The sequence below is a fragment of the Pogona vitticeps genome, chromosome 1 (assembly GCF_051106095.1).
Source record: "Pogona vitticeps strain Pit_001003342236 chromosome 1, PviZW2.1, whole genome shotgun sequence".
Classification (NCBI taxonomy): Eukaryota; Metazoa; Chordata; class Lepidosauria; order Squamata; family Agamidae; genus Pogona; species Pogona vitticeps.
This window is the reverse complement of record NC_135783.1, coordinates 330,908,604-330,927,818: the sequence shown is the minus strand read 5'-3', so window position 1 is coordinate 330,927,818 and position 19,215 is coordinate 330,908,604. Positions and strand designations below refer to the sequence as shown.

General features: G+C 39.5%; 1 protein-coding gene and 1 long non-coding RNA gene across 2 annotated transcripts in view; one reads left to right on the top strand and one right to left on the bottom strand.

The window, feature by feature from the left end:
- LOC144586071 (uncharacterized) overlaps nucleotides 1-19,215 on the bottom strand; it is a 159,450-nt gene that overhangs the window by 70,301 nt on the left and 69,934 nt on the right. The gene's annotated exons all lie outside the window — the stretch shown is intronic.
- The window catches only part of CATSPERB (catsper channel auxiliary subunit beta), a 71,432-nt gene that overhangs the window by 51,858 nt on the left and 359 nt on the right, over nucleotides 1-19,215 (top strand). Inside the window, exons 19-25 of the mRNA XM_072986580.2 lie at nucleotides 4,588-4,727; nucleotides 7,102-7,311; nucleotides 9,830-9,940; nucleotides 12,380-12,490; nucleotides 13,272-13,410; nucleotides 15,815-15,915; nucleotides 17,705-17,779. Coding sequence (XP_072842681.2) covers nucleotides 4,588-4,727; nucleotides 7,102-7,311; nucleotides 9,830-9,940; nucleotides 12,380-12,490; nucleotides 13,272-13,410; nucleotides 15,815-15,915; nucleotides 17,705-17,779 — 887 coding nt within the window. The remainder of the gene's footprint in view (nucleotides 1-4,587; nucleotides 4,728-7,101; nucleotides 7,312-9,829; nucleotides 9,941-12,379; nucleotides 12,491-13,271; nucleotides 13,411-15,814; nucleotides 15,916-17,704; nucleotides 17,780-19,215) is intronic.

The following is a 19,215-nucleotide window of genomic DNA, read 5'->3' as shown; positions in this document are numbered from 1 at the left end:
GCCATTTCCGATGTCAGAATTGCGTCCATCACTTACATAGAGATTGTTATGTTTATCCTATGTAGAGCAGAAAGGCTTTGCTGGGAAATGTAGACTCATTTCCTGTGTTTACCCTGTATACAATGGTACTCCCATTCCTTGCTAATGAGCCATGGTCACTTTATTATCTATATCTTCACCTGGTCATGTATAAAAATATAAGTAACATATTCTCCCCTTAGTGTCTGCAGAAGCGGACCTGATCCATAAAAGCTTACAATGAAATATAACAGTTTTTAAGGTGCTATAATGTTTTTGTTGCATATTCTTACAGGAGGAGTGACAATTATATATTAGAGGCAAGCAGTGCTTAATCTTACCCTGAGAAGTAGGGATGAGTTAGAAATTTGTTTAGATCACTATTTAGCAGAATATGCAGATACAGAATGATTCCCTACAGGTGAAGGTGTCAGACAAGATGCATTTTATCCCTTATCTGTTCAGTCTGCATGCAGAACATAGCATATGGAAAGCCAGACTAGATTCAGGTGAAGGAGAAATGAAAATTGGTAGAAGAAACATCTGTAATTTAAAATATGTAGATGTTGCCATCTTACTAGCAGAAAGCAGTATTGATGTGAAATTACTTTTATTGAAAATGAGGAAGAAAGTGCCAAAGCATGAGTGCAGCTGAAGATCCAGAACCTGAGGGGTTAACTGTAGCTGAGGAGAATGCTGAGTGATTAGAAACGCAAACAGCTGTATCACCCCCAGATTCTCCTCCCCCAGTAGACAGGGTGAGGAGCCAGGCTTCGGGGAAGACTTATGATGAAAAGGTCAGAGGATCGCTTGAAGGCTGCTCGCAGAAACATCCAATCAACTAGCCCTGAGTTCTGACAGGATGAAAAGGCTTCCAGCAGTTCAAGGACTATTTTTACTATATAAGCAGTACCCATACAGCTGGAAGTCTGTGGAAGCAACAAGTCAAACCTCTGGCTCACATCTGTGCTCCTGACTACCTTGAACCCTGTTCTTTGGAACCTTGGCTTTGGACTCTGACCCTGGACTATGTTGTGTGTTTTGGCTTTGGACTCTGACCCTGGACTACATTGTGCGTTTTGGCTTTGGACTCTGACCCTGGACTACGTTGTGTGAGTTGGCTTTGGTATTTGGATATTGGCTCTGCATTCTCTGAATTTCTGACATAGGACTGGCTTATCGGACTCTGCTGTTGTAACCCCCGGGAACGTGACAATTGCAATTGAACATTATGAAGACTAAATCATGACTACCTCATAACTTTAACAAGAAATCAGAAGACTTAAACTCAGAAGGGCAACAATGAAAGAACTAGAAAAGATCATCAAGTGCAAGGATGTGTTACTGGAGACTGGCCAAGATAATCAAGACTATTGTATTCCTGATTACTATGTATGAGTATGAAAGCTGGACAGTAAAAACAGATGATATGAAAAAAATGATTCATTTTTGCTGGAGGAGAACTTTGTAAATATCCTGGACCTTCAGAAAGATGAACAAGTGGGTCCTAAAGCAAATGAAAACCGATCCTGTTGAAACTCAGACTATCCCACTTTAGTCACAACATGAGAAGGCAGGATTCTCTGGAATGCTGGGAAAGGTGGAAGGCAGCAGGAAAAGAGGAAGACCAAGTACACAAGATTGATTAACTCCCTAAAGGAACACACAGGCCTGAGTGTGCAAGAGCTGAATAGGGCTGTTGAGGACAGAGGCAATTTTGCAGAACAATAACATTCAGAAGAGAGATGCTATGTAAAGTGGTTTAAACAGTTATCAAAAACTTTCAGAAGTGAGGGTTTTCCATGCATTAAAACGAGCTTCTGCGGTGGTTAAGATGGGCAACATTTAGCAGCCAGGTCTAGATGAGCACTGATTAAGCCTTGTTTTCCTAAGGTGGAACAGGCATGGGAGGCATTTTTCAGAAAGCCTTTTAATCCTGGACTTGGCCTTAAATCCATATTTGTAGTAAGGGATTAGTATATATATGTTATAATCTATATGACTTTTTAATATATTCACCAGGCTATAAGGCTGGCTTTACACTATTAGTTCTTCACACAGTACTACAGAATTTGGGGTATCATCCTCCAAATAGAAAATGGAATAATGTTTTGTATTACGTATATATTTTCACTGTTATTGGTTTTCCTATGGCAGAATTGTCAGAGCAGTCCATGACAAGAAGTTAATACAGTGGTGCCTCGCTTAACGGCGATAATCCATTCCAGGAAAATCGCCATAAAGCGAAAATAAAAACCCCATTGAAACGCATTGAAACCCGCTCAATGCGTTCCAGTGGGGTAAAAACTCACTGTCCAGCAAAGATCCTCCATACTGCAGCCATTTTCGCTGCCTGGATAGCGAGGAATCCATCCCTAAACACAGCGGGGAGCCATTTTAGTTACCCGGTGGCCATTTTGAAACCACTGATCAGCTGTTTAAAAATCATCGTTTTGTGAAGATTCGGTTCCCAAAGCAGGGAACTGATCATTGCAAAGTAAAATTCCCCCATTTAGACCATCATTTTGTGATCGCAATTGCGATCGCAAAAAGATTGTCGTAAAGCAGATTCGTTGTAATGCGGGGCAATTGTAAAGCGAGGCACTACTGTATTTGTATTAACTAGAGCAGCAGTCAAAGTTTAAACTCCATAAAACTACAGTGGGGTCTTGACTTGAAAACTTAATCCGTATTGGAAGGCGGTTCTCAAGTCAAAAAGTTCTCAGGTCAAATCTGCATTTCCCATAGGAATGCATTGAAAACCATTTGATCCGTATCTGCTCTTTTCCGTCCATAGAAACTAATGGGAAGCTGCTATTCCGCCTTCGACCACTAGAGGGGGATATTTTGTTTCTTAGGTCAAGAAAGGTTCAGGGAAGGCAGGGAAAATACAGTCCAGGCAGTCCAGTACCAGGCAGTCCGAAGACTGTCTCCCAATCCACTCTCTAAACGCTGGGAGGAGTGAGAAAGCAGACAGGCACCCTTTTCACTGGCCAACAGTTAACTGAAAGTTCACATTTTGCACTTTCCCTGCCTCCCACGTGGTTTTTTTTCAGTTCTTAACTCAAATCTAAGTATGTAAGTCAAGTCAATATTTTCCTATGAGAGCGGTTCTTAAGTCAAAATGTTCTTAACTCGAGCCGTTCTTAAGTCAAGACCCCACTGTAAAGGAATCAAAACTGTCTTAAAGACAGATTAAATGGTCAGAGAAAAATAAAATCTTCAAGTGATTCCAATATGGCACCAAACTAAGTAAGCTTATTTTAAGTGGGCGCTTCACAGCTACTACCTGTGAGTAATCCCTTGCTCATTATGCCCCACAGTTCAGATTTTTATTTAGTTTCATTTATTTCTTTGACTTACATGTTCCAGCTTTCTTGTAGCAATAACACTTATATGCTTTCAAACCAATTCAAACTTATAGTGACCCTTCCCAGGGTTTTCTAGATATAGAGTACCTAGAAGTGGTTTCTTCAGGGCCTCTGTGAATTCACAGGAATGGGTTGTTCTGTGCCTGCACTGAATGTCTCGGAAGATTCTACAGCTTAAAAGTACAACGTTGGTGGGACGTTCCCCTGTGGAGCACATCAAATATCTTGCCCAAGCCCAATAGGCAGACTCTTCTCTCTAAGCTACCACGTGGAATCAAACTTCTAATCTCTGGCCTTACAGCCAGATGCTCTTACTTAAAGTTCAGCCAGCCCTTCTGTTGCTGCTAGGACTCCAGTTGGACTTCAATAACATTAAAATCGTTAGTGATAAAAAAGTGCCCTAAATATAGAATAAAACCAAACAAATTATAGTATTAAAACACTGTTCAGTTTGGTTGTTGCATTTATATACCAGTCATTTATGTACTGACAAGCCACTACTCTGGACAGTTTATAACAGTTAAAATACACCACACAGCCATTATAAGCAAAAGACAGACAAATAATAATGACAGAAGAACCCCCAGAGGTGACATCAACAAACAAAAATGTGGACGTAATGGGTCTGTCATAGGAGGAGGATGTTTTGAAGGCCACCCTGAAGAGCTCAGTTTAACATATTTCAACACATTTCCTGAAGGACAGGAGATAGGGCATTGGCAATCAAACACAGGCAATACATTCCAAAGTGTTGTAGACACTTAAGTGGATTTTTAGAAGTACAGCGTCAATCTGTTAAAAGCCTCTTTTTCAACAGCCAATTGATTTCCTAAAACCTTCCTAAATGGAGAGGTTTTGGTTTTTGTGGGTTTTTCAAGCTCTTTGGCTGTGTTCTGAAGTTTGTTCTTCCTAACGTTTTGCCAGTCTCTGTGGCTGGCATCTTCAGAGGATAGGAGCTAGAACTCTGTCCGTGTTCTGGTGCAGTGTGTGGGATAGCTGAGTTTGCAGGCAGGCACAGTATGATAAAAGCTTCCAGAAGTGGGATATTTAAATTCCGGGTGGCTTTTCCCCCCCAGTGGGTAACACTAGAAAAGGTATAAACACTGTGAACATTTTGGAACTGTACTTTTGTCATCCTTGCTTTAGGGAGAGGAAATAATGGAAATAAGCCTTTTTTCATTGTTGTTTTATTCTGCAGCCTACCAAGCATTTCATATTCAGCTAATGAGAGTAGTAAGTGGAAGGCCATCTCTGCTGGATGTGACCACAGAAGACTTTTGGGATGACAGTGATAGTTATGTAGTCTATATCAATGTTCAGAGTAAATTTTTTGAAAAGGTAAGATGCAACCACCTTTCTTCAGAATACTGATAAAATATTAGCTTTTTTAAAAGGTGTATGTATGCTTCAGAATCTTATACCATTGCTGTTCTCCAGAATAATACAATTGTATGCTATCAATTCAACTCTGACTTACTGTAAGGTGACCCTTTTCAGAGTTTTCTCAGTAGAAAGGATTTAGAAATGGTTTCATATTCCCTTCTTCTTGGAGTGCCCTGGAACTGCAGTTTGTCCAAGGCCCTACAAGCTGACTCTGCTCATAGGAGGTATAATGGGAAATCAAACTCCAAACCTCTGGCTCCACAGCCAGATACCTAACTCCCTAAGCTCAATCTCTCATATTGGTTTTCTACCAGTTTACACTATTATTTTCCCTTTAAAAGTCTGTACATTTTAGGTTGGTAAAATTAGTGAGTAATCTGTAGTCCTCTTTAAATTGCAGTGCTCAGGATACCCTGAAATAAGTATTAAATCCATTTAAGTCTGTAGTATAAGAGAATTCCTGTGTGAATTAATATATGAAACATGAACAGCTTAAATGTGTGTAAATATAACACAAAACTGTTGCATTGAATCAAACCATACCTTGCAGCCCAGGAAGCTATTACATGAACTGCATGGTGCTTCATAGTCTGGGAACCTGAAAGCCATTGCATTGAGCTTTACTTCTGAGCAGATGTGCATAGAACGAAGTTCTGACTGAGTTCTGTACCCTTTACCCCAAGCCCAAGCATACATAGAATGCAGTGTCCCAATATCTTCCAGAAATTAGAATTCAGCCCCAGGTCCTCAAAACATTTTCAGCCTGCCTTTTAGAGGATGTTACAATGGGAAGCTTTGGGAATGTTTCTTCCCAAAGTTATATTTCACTTTCATCTGACTCCAGACAAATTTCTATATCCCTTCTTCTGGTAGCCTCCTTCCCTTTTGGAGGCTTTTGTTCATGCCCTTGACGCCTGCAGAGCACTTCTGTTACATGGTCGCATGACAGCTGCCTTTCAGGTGTTGCAGAAAGTTTTGCTTCCCACCAACTTTCTAAAAACCACTGTCCGCTGTATGTGCAGCATCTTGCTCACTAGATTGCTTCGATAATTGGCGCTATAGGGACGTGGTGGCGCTATAGGGACGTGGTGGCGCTGTGGGCTAAACCGTAGAAGCCTGTGCTGCAGGGTCAGAAGAACAAGCAGTCGTAAGATCGAATCCACGTGACGGAGTGAGCGCCCGTTGCTTGTCCCAGCTCCCGCCAACCTAGCGGTTCGAAAGCATGCAAATGCAAATAGATAAATAGGGACCACCTCGGTGGAAAGGTAACAGCGTTCCGTGTCTAAGTTGCACTGGCCATGTGACCACGGAAGATTGTCTTTGGACAAAACGCTGGCTCCATGGCTTGGAAACGGGGATGAGCATCGCCCCCTAGAGTTGAGCACGACTGGACAAAAATTGTCAAGGGGAACCTTTACCTTTACTTTTACCAGAGGGCTAAGCTGTCTCCTGCCAGCAAAGAATCTGTCCATGAGAGTATTGAAATTGACAGTATTTTTCTAGTGTGCTATGTCTTGCCAGATGCATGCAGATTACTGCATGTTCACATGTAGTAATGGGCTAGATGTTTGCTTTCAGAAGCATCCACCCTGTCTTGAAGTACATGCTTAGGATAAAAAGAGAAGTTTCTTATTCATACATATGATACACAGAGACCACGATAAATAAAAACAGATTGCTTGCCTATAATTGTTAACTTTTCATCTGTGTAGTCATACAACCCATTATCTTCCCTCTTTTCGGCACATCATGTGCTAGACTCCCTCTTGTTTCACCTGAGTGGTCTTGGAACTGTATGAGAATAGCAGAAACCATGCCCTCTGAGCACACATAGTGGAGTGGAGACTAGGGCTTGAGCTAAAAATAGCTCCTCTAGAACACTGCAAACATTTATGCAGCTGAAGAACATATATATGTCACTTCTCAGATGGCCACAATGACAATTATAAGCAAGCACCAGCATTCTTCTGTTATCAATGAGCTCTTATCACAACTAAATTGTGACAGTATTGGTACTGTTGGATTGTCTTCACATGGATATGTTAATCATACATTTAATTAAATGTATTAGACAAGGTAGCCAGAGGATGGTTTGTGACCTGCATACAACTTGACAAAACGTATTCTTGTGTTACCAGTGAGATCTATTACAATTAACTTTAACTGGATTGGTACTATTGTCTTGGCATGGATATGTTCATCATACATTTAAACAAATACAGTACTGTATATTAGACCAAGGTAGATAAAGTGTGGTATTAAGAAGCTCATTAATTGTTCATGCATATTGGAGACATACTAATGTTATGCTTTTAATAAACATCCCTAGGGTAAAACCTCCATAGCAATTATTATGACATATGCATCCCTTGCTTGTGAAGTTACAACTGTTGTCTTAACAATGAAGAATGCCTGCTCTTATCTTAAATCAATGCACTATGTTCTACCTGTTAAAATCCCTGAGACAAAATGGCTATCTGAAAGACATGATTATGAACTCAATGACTCAGCAACTTCCAGAGTTTTGAAGAATCTGCCGGTGAGGATCCTAAACTATGTATATCAGATTATACGTTAATGCTTTCTTTCCTGCCCTTTACCAAAAGCTTTGTAACACAAGGAATAAAGATCTACCAATGTGCTCTGTGGCCAGGATATGTTATTTCAAGCCCAATTTAGAGAAATCCAGGAGATTCTCCTGACTGTAGATAGTTAGAACCACCAGACCAGTACTCTGTTCAACTTACGCATATGCTAAAGGCAGGCAGAGAAGCAGAGGTGTCTGGTTGCCTACCTTATTGCAACCAGAACTGTAGGTTTGAAAGTTAGTCAGTGCTGAATGTTACAAATGGGGAAAATATTGTTGTTCTTAACATTAAAAAACTGAAAACAAATAACTCACTGAATTAGCAATATTAATTTGTCAGCCTCATTGTTAGTTTTGAAACAAAGAGAGACTTTACAGGCTTTTGTCACCATGTCTCTAACAGTAGATTTGCCATTGGATCCTTCAGAAAGGCTCTCTTTTTTGTTTAAAAATTCCACTGCCCAATCTAGCTCTTTCTTAAAATCACAAATTCTACAATGCAAGTGTTAAGCCAAGCATGATGACAGCTAATAAAATATAGCATTTCTAAAAATTGTGATAATGGGAAAGTCTGTTGTCTATATCAAAAGCTATTCTGTGAAGAAAGCTTTGCATAGATACAAACCACAAAAATTGAGGTTTGTAGTGGCTCATGAACCACGAACCATCCTAACATTTTTTTAAAAAATGAACTACAAACAAGTTCAGGTTTTTTTTAAGTTTTTAAGTTTGTGCCTGGGGGAGGGGAAATGAAACCTACCACCACCACAGCCTGCCTGCCACTGCTTCCTTCCCATTACCCCTGCTGCCTCCCTCCATGTTCCTGAAGCCACTTCCTCTTCCTCCTCCCTTGATAGGTAGGTCCATGTGCACAGACAGCAGGCCTGGCTCCTGGAAGGGAAGCCAGGCTGCTGTCTCTCAAGATGGTAACAGTGGAGAATGAAAAGGAGGAGAAAACAATAGATTCGTGGGAAAGGAGAAGTCCATTAGGTCCTAAAAATCCCCCCTCCCACTGATACCCAGTGTTAGAAAGAATACAAAATTATTGTTATCTCAATACACACACACACCTAATGTCTGTGTGAGAAAATCACTCTAGAGTGGTTCTTAATTGAAGGTATGTGAGCATTTCCTTTTTATGGGGGGAAAAGTGCAAACACAGATAGTCATGTGAAAAAGAAAGTACATCCTGTGGTTGTTGTGGGTTTTTTGGGCTCTTAGGCCATGTTCTAAAGGTTGTTCTTCCTAACGTTTCACCAGTCTCTGTGGCCGGCATCTTCAGAGGACAGCACTCTGTGCTCTGGTGTAGTTGGCTTGGGAGTGGAGTACTTATGGCTGTGAGGTGGGCTTTTGTCTTTTTCTGTAGATGGTTGATTAATGTGTCTTGTTGTGGGTGTATTGTTGTGATAAGAAGGAGAGATTATCTGTCACTGTGGTTGATGGGTATCATTAGCTGGTCTTTTGTGTGTAGTGATCCCCAGTCCTTGTGGCTGGGTAGAGTTCGTTGACCATTTGCACGCTGTATTTTTGAGAGCTGGGAGCCAAGTTTTGTTGAGTTCCAAACTTTCCTCTTTTTTGTTGAAGTTCTGCGGGTGCTTGTGGATTTCAATAGCTTTCCTGTGCAGTCTGACGTAATGATTGCTGGTGTTGTCCAGTATTTCAGTAATTTAAAATAGAATTTAATCTCCAGTTCGTTTTAGGGCATGTTCAGCTACTGCAGATTTTTCTGGTTGTTTTAGTCTGCAGTGTCTCTCTGATTCTGGTGTGGATGCTTCGTTTTGTGGTTCCAATATATATCTGGCCACAACTGCAAGGTATCCAGTATCTTCCTGCAGTGGTGAGGGGGCCCCTTCTGTCCTTTGCTGACCGTAACATTTGTTGTATTTTTGTGGTGGGCTTGAATACTGTTTGTAGGTTGTGTTTTTTCAAAAGTTTCCCCATGTGGTCCGTGACCCCTTTGATGTATGGCAGAAATACTTTATTTGTGGGTGGCTGTTTTTCTTCTTCAGTTCGGTGTTGTTTTCTTGGTTTGATGGCTCTTGTGATTTTAGTTTTGGAGTAGCCATTTGGCTGTAGAGCCCAATTCAGATGGTTGAGTTATGCCTCTTTTTTGCTGTGGGTGGTGGCAAAACGCTGGTAGACCGTGCAAACCGGAACTGTGAAGCTCAGTTTCTCAGCACTGAACTCAACCATCTGAATTATATTTAATTATATTTAACCAACTGATTCTATTTAATGACCAAATTTGGTGTTAATGTCATTTTCAGAGATTAGGTACAGCTCTCTAAGCTCCAAGGGTGTGTGTGTATGGTCCTCATATCTCTGAAAGTTGCCCACCCTTGCCCCAACACCCATTTTTAAGCTCCAGTATGATAGAATTAATATCACTGAAATCAGTGGGACTAGTCATAGGTATTGTGTTCAGAAGATGGTACTGTCGTATTTTCCATCATTGCTCTCTATCGTGCAGGTGAATTACAGGCCACCATCTATACTGGGAATTACTGTTCCACTCACAGAAAACTTTTACAATGCTGACCCAAGCAAGCCTAGAATGAGAGACTATTTCGAAAAATCTAAAGTACGTAAGTAGCCATTGCTCCTGTAGAAACTTGGCAGAAGATTAACTATATAATCTTTGGGGTGCCTTCTAATTCTCAAATTCTTTGATTTTTATTACATAAAAGTTTTTAAATTAATTATCTGTGTTATAGACTACATTGGCACACATTCCGAATTATTTTATTTATTTGTTCAATTTATATACTATGCCATTAGTGCAAAAACTATGCTGGGTGATTTACACAAAGTTTAAACTTACAAACTCACAATATATCACAATAAGAAAAATACAATTTAAAAACAGCAGAGCAACAGACAATAATTAAACCGTAGATATGAATTATCCTGTAAAAATCTAAAATTGATTGAAAATATTTTTAATGGTTATTGAAGACCTCTTTAAATAATTTGGTCTTTACCATTTTTCTGAATGCAAGGACGGAAAGAACCCGACATATCTCTGTTGGCATTTTATGCCAGAGACAAGGGGACATAATTGAAAAGTCAAATTCCTTTGTCCTCCCTTGATGCAACCACTTTTAACAACATGGATTGAGAGGAGCAGATGGACAGATAATGATTCCTGAGAAAGATATTGTAACAAGTATCAATGTCCTAAACCATTAAGGACTTTATAGGCTATAACGAACACCTTGAATTGAGGATGGAAACTAACAGGAAGTCAATGAAGATGTGTCAAGACTGGCAATATGTGATAAAATTTACTGATCCAAGTAATCAGTCTGTACACTAAATTTTAGACCTACTAAGGTTTCCACAGTGTTTTCAAGAGCAGCCCTATGCAGAGAGCATTATAGTAGTTTATTTTGAACTATGGTTGCTAGGCATTTCTAATTATTAACCCTGTGGCCTCAATCCAATAGTTTCAAATAGAGTAGATTCACTGAATCATTGGGATTTGCAAAATTGTTGACTTTCAACAGTTGAGTTAATGACCTTATTTTCATTGGGATCTACAGTCGAATTTAAGCTCATACACCTAGCTTACAAAAAAGGAACACATAATCAAAAATTATATCTAATACAGAGAGTAATTATGTAATCCTCTGACCAGATGAATATTTGTGTGGAACCCAAAAGTTTGCATTAAACCCTTGTCACTGGAATGTGGTCCAGAGACCAGGCATTTTGCTAACATCTATTACAGATTCAACCTCTGATACTTCTCCACATGTAGAGAAGTAATCAATTTTCACATAGTTCTTTGGGGAGAAAAATAATCAAAGGACTTGGGTCCAGATCTGCATAACCTAGTGGTCAATTCATACCACTTTCTAAACTTTGTAGCAAAAGATCAGGATATATGTTGAAGGAGATGGACAACCAGTTCATTATACACTTGAAGTGAAGGCAGTTTATAAACTGTTAAGATCAGTTTGAAATCATCCTCACAGCAAAAACTGCAAACAGCCCCTTTTTTACCCTTTGTGAAATGGTGGTGGTGGGGGGGAAACACAGTTGACCATTTTGTCCTCTTAGAGAACAAAGGTGTCTTTCCTCCTTTGTATGCATATTTGAATTTGGTCTGTTCCAAGTCTGTGTCACTTTTGCAAATGTTCAGTTATATAACCATTCCACCCTGCTTCTTCATTCAGGGGCAGATTCAGGGATGGTGGCAAAAGGGGGCAAACACTTTGGTTTCTCCTACCCAGTTCTCCTACCCAGTTTGATTTCTTATCTACCACTCTCACTGCTATTGCTTCTGTGTTTCTCACTGTCTGTTTCTCCTTCTTTTTTTCTTTCCTTGACTTAAAAAAACAGCATTTTAATTTCTCCAGATGGCCGCTACCTGGTTATGTGAGCCAGAGAGGCACTGGGGAATTTAAGATGCTGGGCATGTCTGTAGCTTCTCTCTGTAGGGCATCTGAACTAAAAGGTTAGAAAAAGAGAACAAGAAAGGAAGGATGCAAGTATCTAGTAAAGGAAGAGGAATCACTGTGGTAGGAGAGAAGCAAGGAGAAAGAAAGCAGAGAGGTGCTGTGGGGACTGCTGGATGTCATTTGGTAGCTTGTTTCCCTTCCATTCATTTCTCATTTCCCTAAAAAGGACTGGCTTTCTTTTATCATGAGAGACAATATATAGCAGCATATGACTGTTATATAGCAGTAAATCAACTCTACTTAAAAGAGAGTTATTTCTGGGCATGCATTGAATGAAACACTTGAAATACTAAAAAATCTCTCACCATTTATAACATCTCATTCCACCACTCATTAATCCTGTATGAGAAAAGTGATGGCTGAAAAATTGCTGACTGGATCAAAGGCCAGACTCATTCAGTTTCAGTATTAATCTACATTATTTAATGTTGTTTACTGTTTCTGTTTGTTAAGCAAAATTAGAAATGTCCTTGCTTATTTATTTTTTACTCACAAAATCTCAGAATGATTGGAAAAACTGACATACATTTAACATGTATATTTTCCCACCACCACAGGCTACTGGGCGGTACAAGCAATGTGCTAACAAGACCAATAGAGAACAGTGTAAATGTACAAAAAATATGAAGCTTTCATTCTCTGTTGCCTTTTCAGATTGTAAAGAGAAGGTAAGAGTCACATGCCAGAAAATTTGGATGAATTTCTTTCTTATTTAAAATATTTAAATAAATAGTTTACACTGCTGGCTTATAATCATAGTATTTCTCACATGTAAACCAGTCTACTGGAAAGGCAGGTTGGTACATGGGTTAATAACTCTTTAAGTTGCTTGCAGTGGTAGTATCTTGCTTACCAAGTGATTTGGTGAAGAGGCAAACTGGTAAGATGACAACTTGCTTAATATACAATTCCCTAAAGAAACAAGAAGTGTTTGTCATATGTAATCCTGTAGTGCCATCTAGTGGATTATTTAATACATTGCTCTGATTTTTGCTGTATCAATAATACAGATCACAACTTAATGTGACTACAACTCAGTATTGGGGTTACAAGTCATGTAGAATCGTAGAACTGAGACCCTTTTGAATAATTCCAACATTTGTACATTTATGAAAAAGGCAACTGTAACACAGCCAGCAGGCACTTGTGCTATCATCTCAGGGGGCACACAACTAGTCATACAAATGGGAATGTTTACATGATTTCTCTTCCACTCCACTTTTAGGGAATAGTATACAGTATTACCCTGTATTTCAAACACAATATCTTTCTCTCATTCAGAGGAATCTGCATTAGCCCTCCTATTTAGCAGAAGTAGCCCATCAAACACATAGTCACGTTTATGTTATCCCATTTAAATCTATAAAGAAAATAATATTCCTGAAAAGTTAATTTTTAAAAATATAATTGTTTTAATTACAGCTCTTTCTATATAACTTTTATTTTGAGGCTCTCAGAATGAAATTCCCTGTAATAAGACTTCCTCTCTATTTCACTATTGAAGATGAGGGTCATTCCAGGAACCTGACATCTCCTTATTTTATCACAATAACAGAAGTCAACAACAGAACAAACTGGAAAGTTTCAGGTAGGAAGCAGAAGAATTTGAGGAGTCTCGAGGACCCTTCCTACCTGAGAAATTCTCCTGGAGATGTCTTTCATGCTGTCCATTCTGTCATGTCACATATCTTTTGAAAAGGAAAATTGTACTCTCTAGACCTGAGATAAAATAATCTTTAACTGAGTAAAAAGTTGTACTTTCAGATGCCACCTTGAACTTTTGTATATATTTTCTCAAACTCCGGGTGTTAGAAAGAATTATGCAACTGTCTAGTGCACAGTAGTACACCATCTAAGAAAGCTCACAATGCGTAGAAGAAAAAGCCACCTGGACATTCCCATCCAGCTTAGATGAAATTTGAGCAGAAACTCTTATTCTTTCTGTAAGCCTTTTCACAACACATGTGATTAGCCTATTGTCATACCATGCTCCATCCTGACACTTGATAGTATCTCATTAGGTGCGTTTTGATATCTGCTTATAAGCATTAAAGAAACAACTGTTACCTGTTGCGCAACACATGCAGGACTATGGTTCTATAGGACCGTATTGGTTTGAAATATATGGAAACAGATACCCACAATCAGCTGTGTGGCCCTTCATTATTTGCTGCTAAGAGAAACTACAATCTCCTTTACACCACATATTATCCTGAACTTCAGACTGGAACCAGGAAGTTGTTTGCACCTTTTTGCTGAAAAAGAAAACAATTGTAGCTTTCATTTCCTCTGAAGGTGCAATCTCCAAATTTAATTGTATATTTGTTTACTGAGATGTAAATTCCTCTGAGTTTGATGGGACATAATCTCAAAAGTTTAGAGGACTGTACTTTTGAGATTGTAAGGTACAGAAATCTTCATGCTCAGTACTCAACTGTTGTCTAATTCCAAATTGCAAAGCAGAAAAGAAATTTTATTATTTATGGAAAGAACTGAGATTTTTTTACTTGACTTAAGACCTGTACAAATGGGGGAATTTGGAGTACAGTAGTCTGGTTCATGCTTAAAAGGTTCTTATCTTCAGTGTGATCTATTTTATCTCTGACTTGAATGATCCTTCTGTTCACAATGGAGATGTTCTCCTGTGAAAAGGGTTCATGCAAGTATTCAGATCACCAGCCTACTTGCATGTAAGTGTACCAGGTTTACTCACAAGTAACATTTACCCAGTTTACTCATTAGAAAGTTCACCTGGTTTACTCATGAGTAAGTTTACTAGCTTACTCACAAGTGAGGAGGCAGCAAGGGAGACAGCTTGTGGTGGCGGTACTGATGCTGGAGAAAAATACTGGGGTGAAGTTGGGGAGACAGAAGTGAGGTAATCCCACCCTTTCCCTGCCTTTCTTCTTAGCTGGAGCTCTGCTGGGCCTGGGCTGCCTTGTGTGGGGGAGTCCATGGAGCCAAAATAGCTCCCTTCCCTGCCTGTTCTCACAGTTGTCATTCAACCACCTGCAGTGACTTTCGTTTTTTACAACTGCACTGTAAGGGGGGAAAAATTAAAGACAAAAATAGCGGAAGGGTTTTCTCCATCTTCCTTTTTAATGTCATAACCCACCAATTACGTCACAGGGTTGTCACCTCAGATAATGCTGCCCACAGCTCCATTTGGGTGTAAACTAACCATCTGCACTGGTACAGCCAGAGGTCTCCAACCCCCGGTCCGCGGCCCAGTACTGGTCCATGGCCTGGGTTGGAGGACTGGACTGCGGTCACAGATCTTCCACCTCCTCCACAGCCCTTTGCGTGAGCACCCCCAACCCCTTTGTGCATGCACACAAGTGGCCCCCAAGCACCCCTGCCTTTCATGCTTGGGTGCAAGTGTGTGCACTCCCACTCCTTTGCGCATGTGTGTGAGTGCGCACCCACACAAGCAAGCACCTGCCCCTTTGTGCATGCACGTGAGCATGGGGTGTGCCCCACCTCCCCCAACCGGTCCGCAGTGTTAAAAAGGTTGGGGACCACTGGGCTACACAATGCAAGAATTAGGATCATGCTGAATCTACCAAAAATAATACCTGCCCTAGTGCTGTGTAAGAAAGATGTGTGACAGCCGTTAAAGGGACAGGATGGGTAGATCTAGGTAGAAACATGTGTCTCAATATGACAGAGTTCAAGAGCTGTCATTCTAAGCTGGTCCTTTGCGCACATGCAAGATCTGTTGTACCACTGACCCTTGAAAACTGATAGAAGTAAAGCAATCAGTCCTCCCTCTGTTCCTTTTTAAAATGTACTTTCCATCCTTGCTGCTTGCTTGCTGGGATATTCTGGATGTTGTAGTAAAAATTTGCCTTTTTTAAGCAAAGAGGTAGCATTTCATAATGCATGGATCTGGGTGCTCCTTCCTTTGTTTATAGAATTCAGTGTCCAGTTAAAAAATAGAATTTGGAGAAAAATGGAACTACTAGTCACTGGCCATTTTAACTGTATTTTAGGTACCAACACAACATCAAGTACATTAAAAATGAAGAAATATTTGGAAAATGACCTTGACATCGAGCTATACAATCCAGATGGTTTGACAATAAGCATAACAGTAAGATTCTGATTAAATAGATTTTTTATCCAACACTTAGTAGATTTGTGCATATTATGATTTCATATGGACATTTATTGTCAAATGGATGCAACATTTCAGGTTGAATTCTCTATCCACTTGACATAAAATGTCCATATCCATGACGGCAAGGATTTAATATACTGTATTTTTCGCTCCATAAGACGCACCGCTCCATAAGGCGCACCAATTTTTTAGGAGAAGAAAACAGGAAAATATAATTGTTTTCTTCGCTCCATAAGACGCACAGACTTTCCACCCCCCTGTTTTGTGGGGAAAAAGTGTGTCTTATGGTACGAAAAATATGGTAAATGATGGTACAATTATTTTAAGACTGTAGTCATTTGCACAATTATATATGGTACATGTAAGAGGCATTCCGGAAATCATCATGTGGTAACTCATCATGTGGGGAAATTGAGCTACACCATCTCACATAGCTGACTGAGGATTCTATCAATTAATTTATTTCACAATTGCAGGGGAGAGGATCCTACAGCTAAGGAATGGCATATTGAATTAACTCTCTCCACATTACAGTTAACTTTCTACACACACTTTTGTTTATTCAGAAATAAGTCAATCTGAATGAGAAAAGAAAGTTATATATTTTTCTTGCTCCTTTGATTTAAAAAATGGCTACAGTTTGATAGAATTTATGTGACATGTCGAAAAGCTAATAATTGTGCTGGAGGGCAGTATCACAGTGATGTTGCGCCCTTTTTAACATGGGTCATCATTCAGCAGCTACCAAATTAATATCAGGTAGTATGGATTGGAAAGTTTAAGCCTTTCCCTGCCCAGTCAGCCCACAAAAGAAACCACATCAGATGAATTCTAGATTAGATTCACAAGAATTACGTTGGACAATCAAACATTTTAATTGACAAGAAAAATATTTGTATCTGCAGAGTCTCCGCAGACATTTGGCAGCATCTGAAAGTCATAGGATCCAAAATACAGAAATAAACTATACCCTGATTTTGACTAAGCTGAACAGTCTCCCTTAATGCCTGTGGTTTCCCATTCTGGCTCCCTCAGTCCAAATAGCCTTGCTTTATGCCAATCAGAGCCACCACTTTCTGTTTTCCTTCATTTTCTTCTAGGATACAGAAGATTAAAAGTTACAGTATTTGACATTGCCAGTTAACAATTCACAGTGCTCTTGAGGATTCTGATTGGTTATCCACAGTATTTTTTTTGGTCAAGGTTACCCTCCTGATGTTAACCCCTTACTAGCACTAAACCAAGACTGCAATAGATTATAATGGCTATACAAAAGCTGTTACCCAGTCTGCCCGCCCTATCACAGTATCCAAAATTCACTGCGGGATTTCCCTTTGGAAATAGATGCCTTACAAAGCACTGGTATTGAGACTGGAAAAGGAAAGAAACCTTGCATGCTAAATGTAACAATCCACTTAATTTCACAGAGTTTGGCCCCTTTTTCAGTTTAATGTTTTGGTGATCTTAACTTTGGTATGTATATTATCATATTAAGTTAGTATTCTTGTACAACCTTGCAGAAATGTTATATTTCAGTCAGCCAGTTGTAAGTTTGCATTTGAGTCATGAAAATTTTATTTTTATTTATTTGATTTAATTTAATTTATATACTACCCATCTGGTAGCCAAGGCCACTCTGGGAGTTTTGCCATCAGCAAGGTTCATTGCTTCACATAAATGTACACAACCATGTAGATTAAAAACTGTAATTTTAAAACTACAATAAATATTATTATACATTAAAAAGGATTTTTTTCAACAGGGATCGGAGCTTTTCCATTTCAGGGTATCCACTATTCCCGGAGTCTCCTTTTGCAACTTATATGATGAATTTCAGGTATAGTTATTGGTTACCGGTGGAGGGGAGGCTACCAGAATACAGCACCCTATAACAACAATGAAACAGAGTACTTTTTGTTTTAAATTCTGAATAACCAAGGTGTCTATTTTTGTGGATGCCTACTGCTCAGTTTGGCTGTGAAAAGCCAAGTTAGTTTCCTCTCTTTTATGGGTAGTTTGGAGCAGATACCAACACTGCAGAGTTGCCTGAAAGTTTGCCTGCATGTTATATGCTGTATCCTGTCCCAACTGGAACTCGGAAATGAGAATCCCACAATCCTTCAGCCAGCATGGCCCAATAACTTGGCTAAAAAACCCACAACAACCATTAGATCCCAGCCGTGAAAGCCTTCGCGAATATAACTTGGCTACAATATTACTAGATTCCAAAGCAGTGTCCGCCCACCCAACACACTGTGCAGCTCCAAACACATGTCTCTCCTCGCAGGAAGATAACATTTTCTTCTTGCACATGCACAGACACACAATCTTGCCCCTCCCATTTGCTTCAACGCCAATTCCTAAACATGTGATCATAACAACTGTGAAATAACTGAATATTAGCCAATAGCTGCTAGAGGAGCATAAAGTAATGTTATTATGCAGGATCAGACCATGCTTGAACAAGTGTAGCCATCACTGAAGCAATAATTGCCGTTATGAATATCCAACACATACTTGTTCAGTAAAATCCCAGATACTTACCTGTGCAAGCAGTAGAAAAGTCAAAACATTCACCCTATGGTCCATTGCATGGATGCTTTGACTCAATCAGATTTTAGTCACATAGACAATCAAGCCTAAAGTATCTATTTCTGCTTACTGGCAGCATCTCTGCAATATTCCAGCAGAGATCTCTCCTAGTCCACTTGCTATCCAAAACCATTTTAAGTGGAGAAACCAGGAAAGGAAGCTCAGATTTTCTTTGTTTTGTCACTGTGCTTTTTTACTTTTTGGTACAATGACAATGAATTTCTTATTTTATTTTTGTCTGATATGCTTGCACAGACTAACATGACTACCTCTTCTAAAGTGGTCTCTTTAGAAGACTAAAAATGCTTCAGAGTTTATTGTTCATTAGTGCCACAGCAGAAGTTTCTCCAACATCCTGGCATTTGCAAACTCACTTGCTTTATGTTTTGTGATTGGTCTTCAAAACGTAACGATGGAATTCCTTTGAAGTTTTATTCTTCAGACATAAAAAATTACCTCAGTCATTTCTCTTCAATATTAACATGCTTTCAGCTTTAACTGCAGCCTGTCTCCAATGTCTGTCTCTGCCTTCAGATCCTGCCCCATACTGCAGAGACAAGTCTAGGCTCCCTCCTGTTCCACATAATTTATATTTCCCAGCTCTCACCATCACTGATACATGTGTCATTAACCTGCCATTAACACCTGCCAGTTTATAAGAAAGAATTTATGTTTATCATA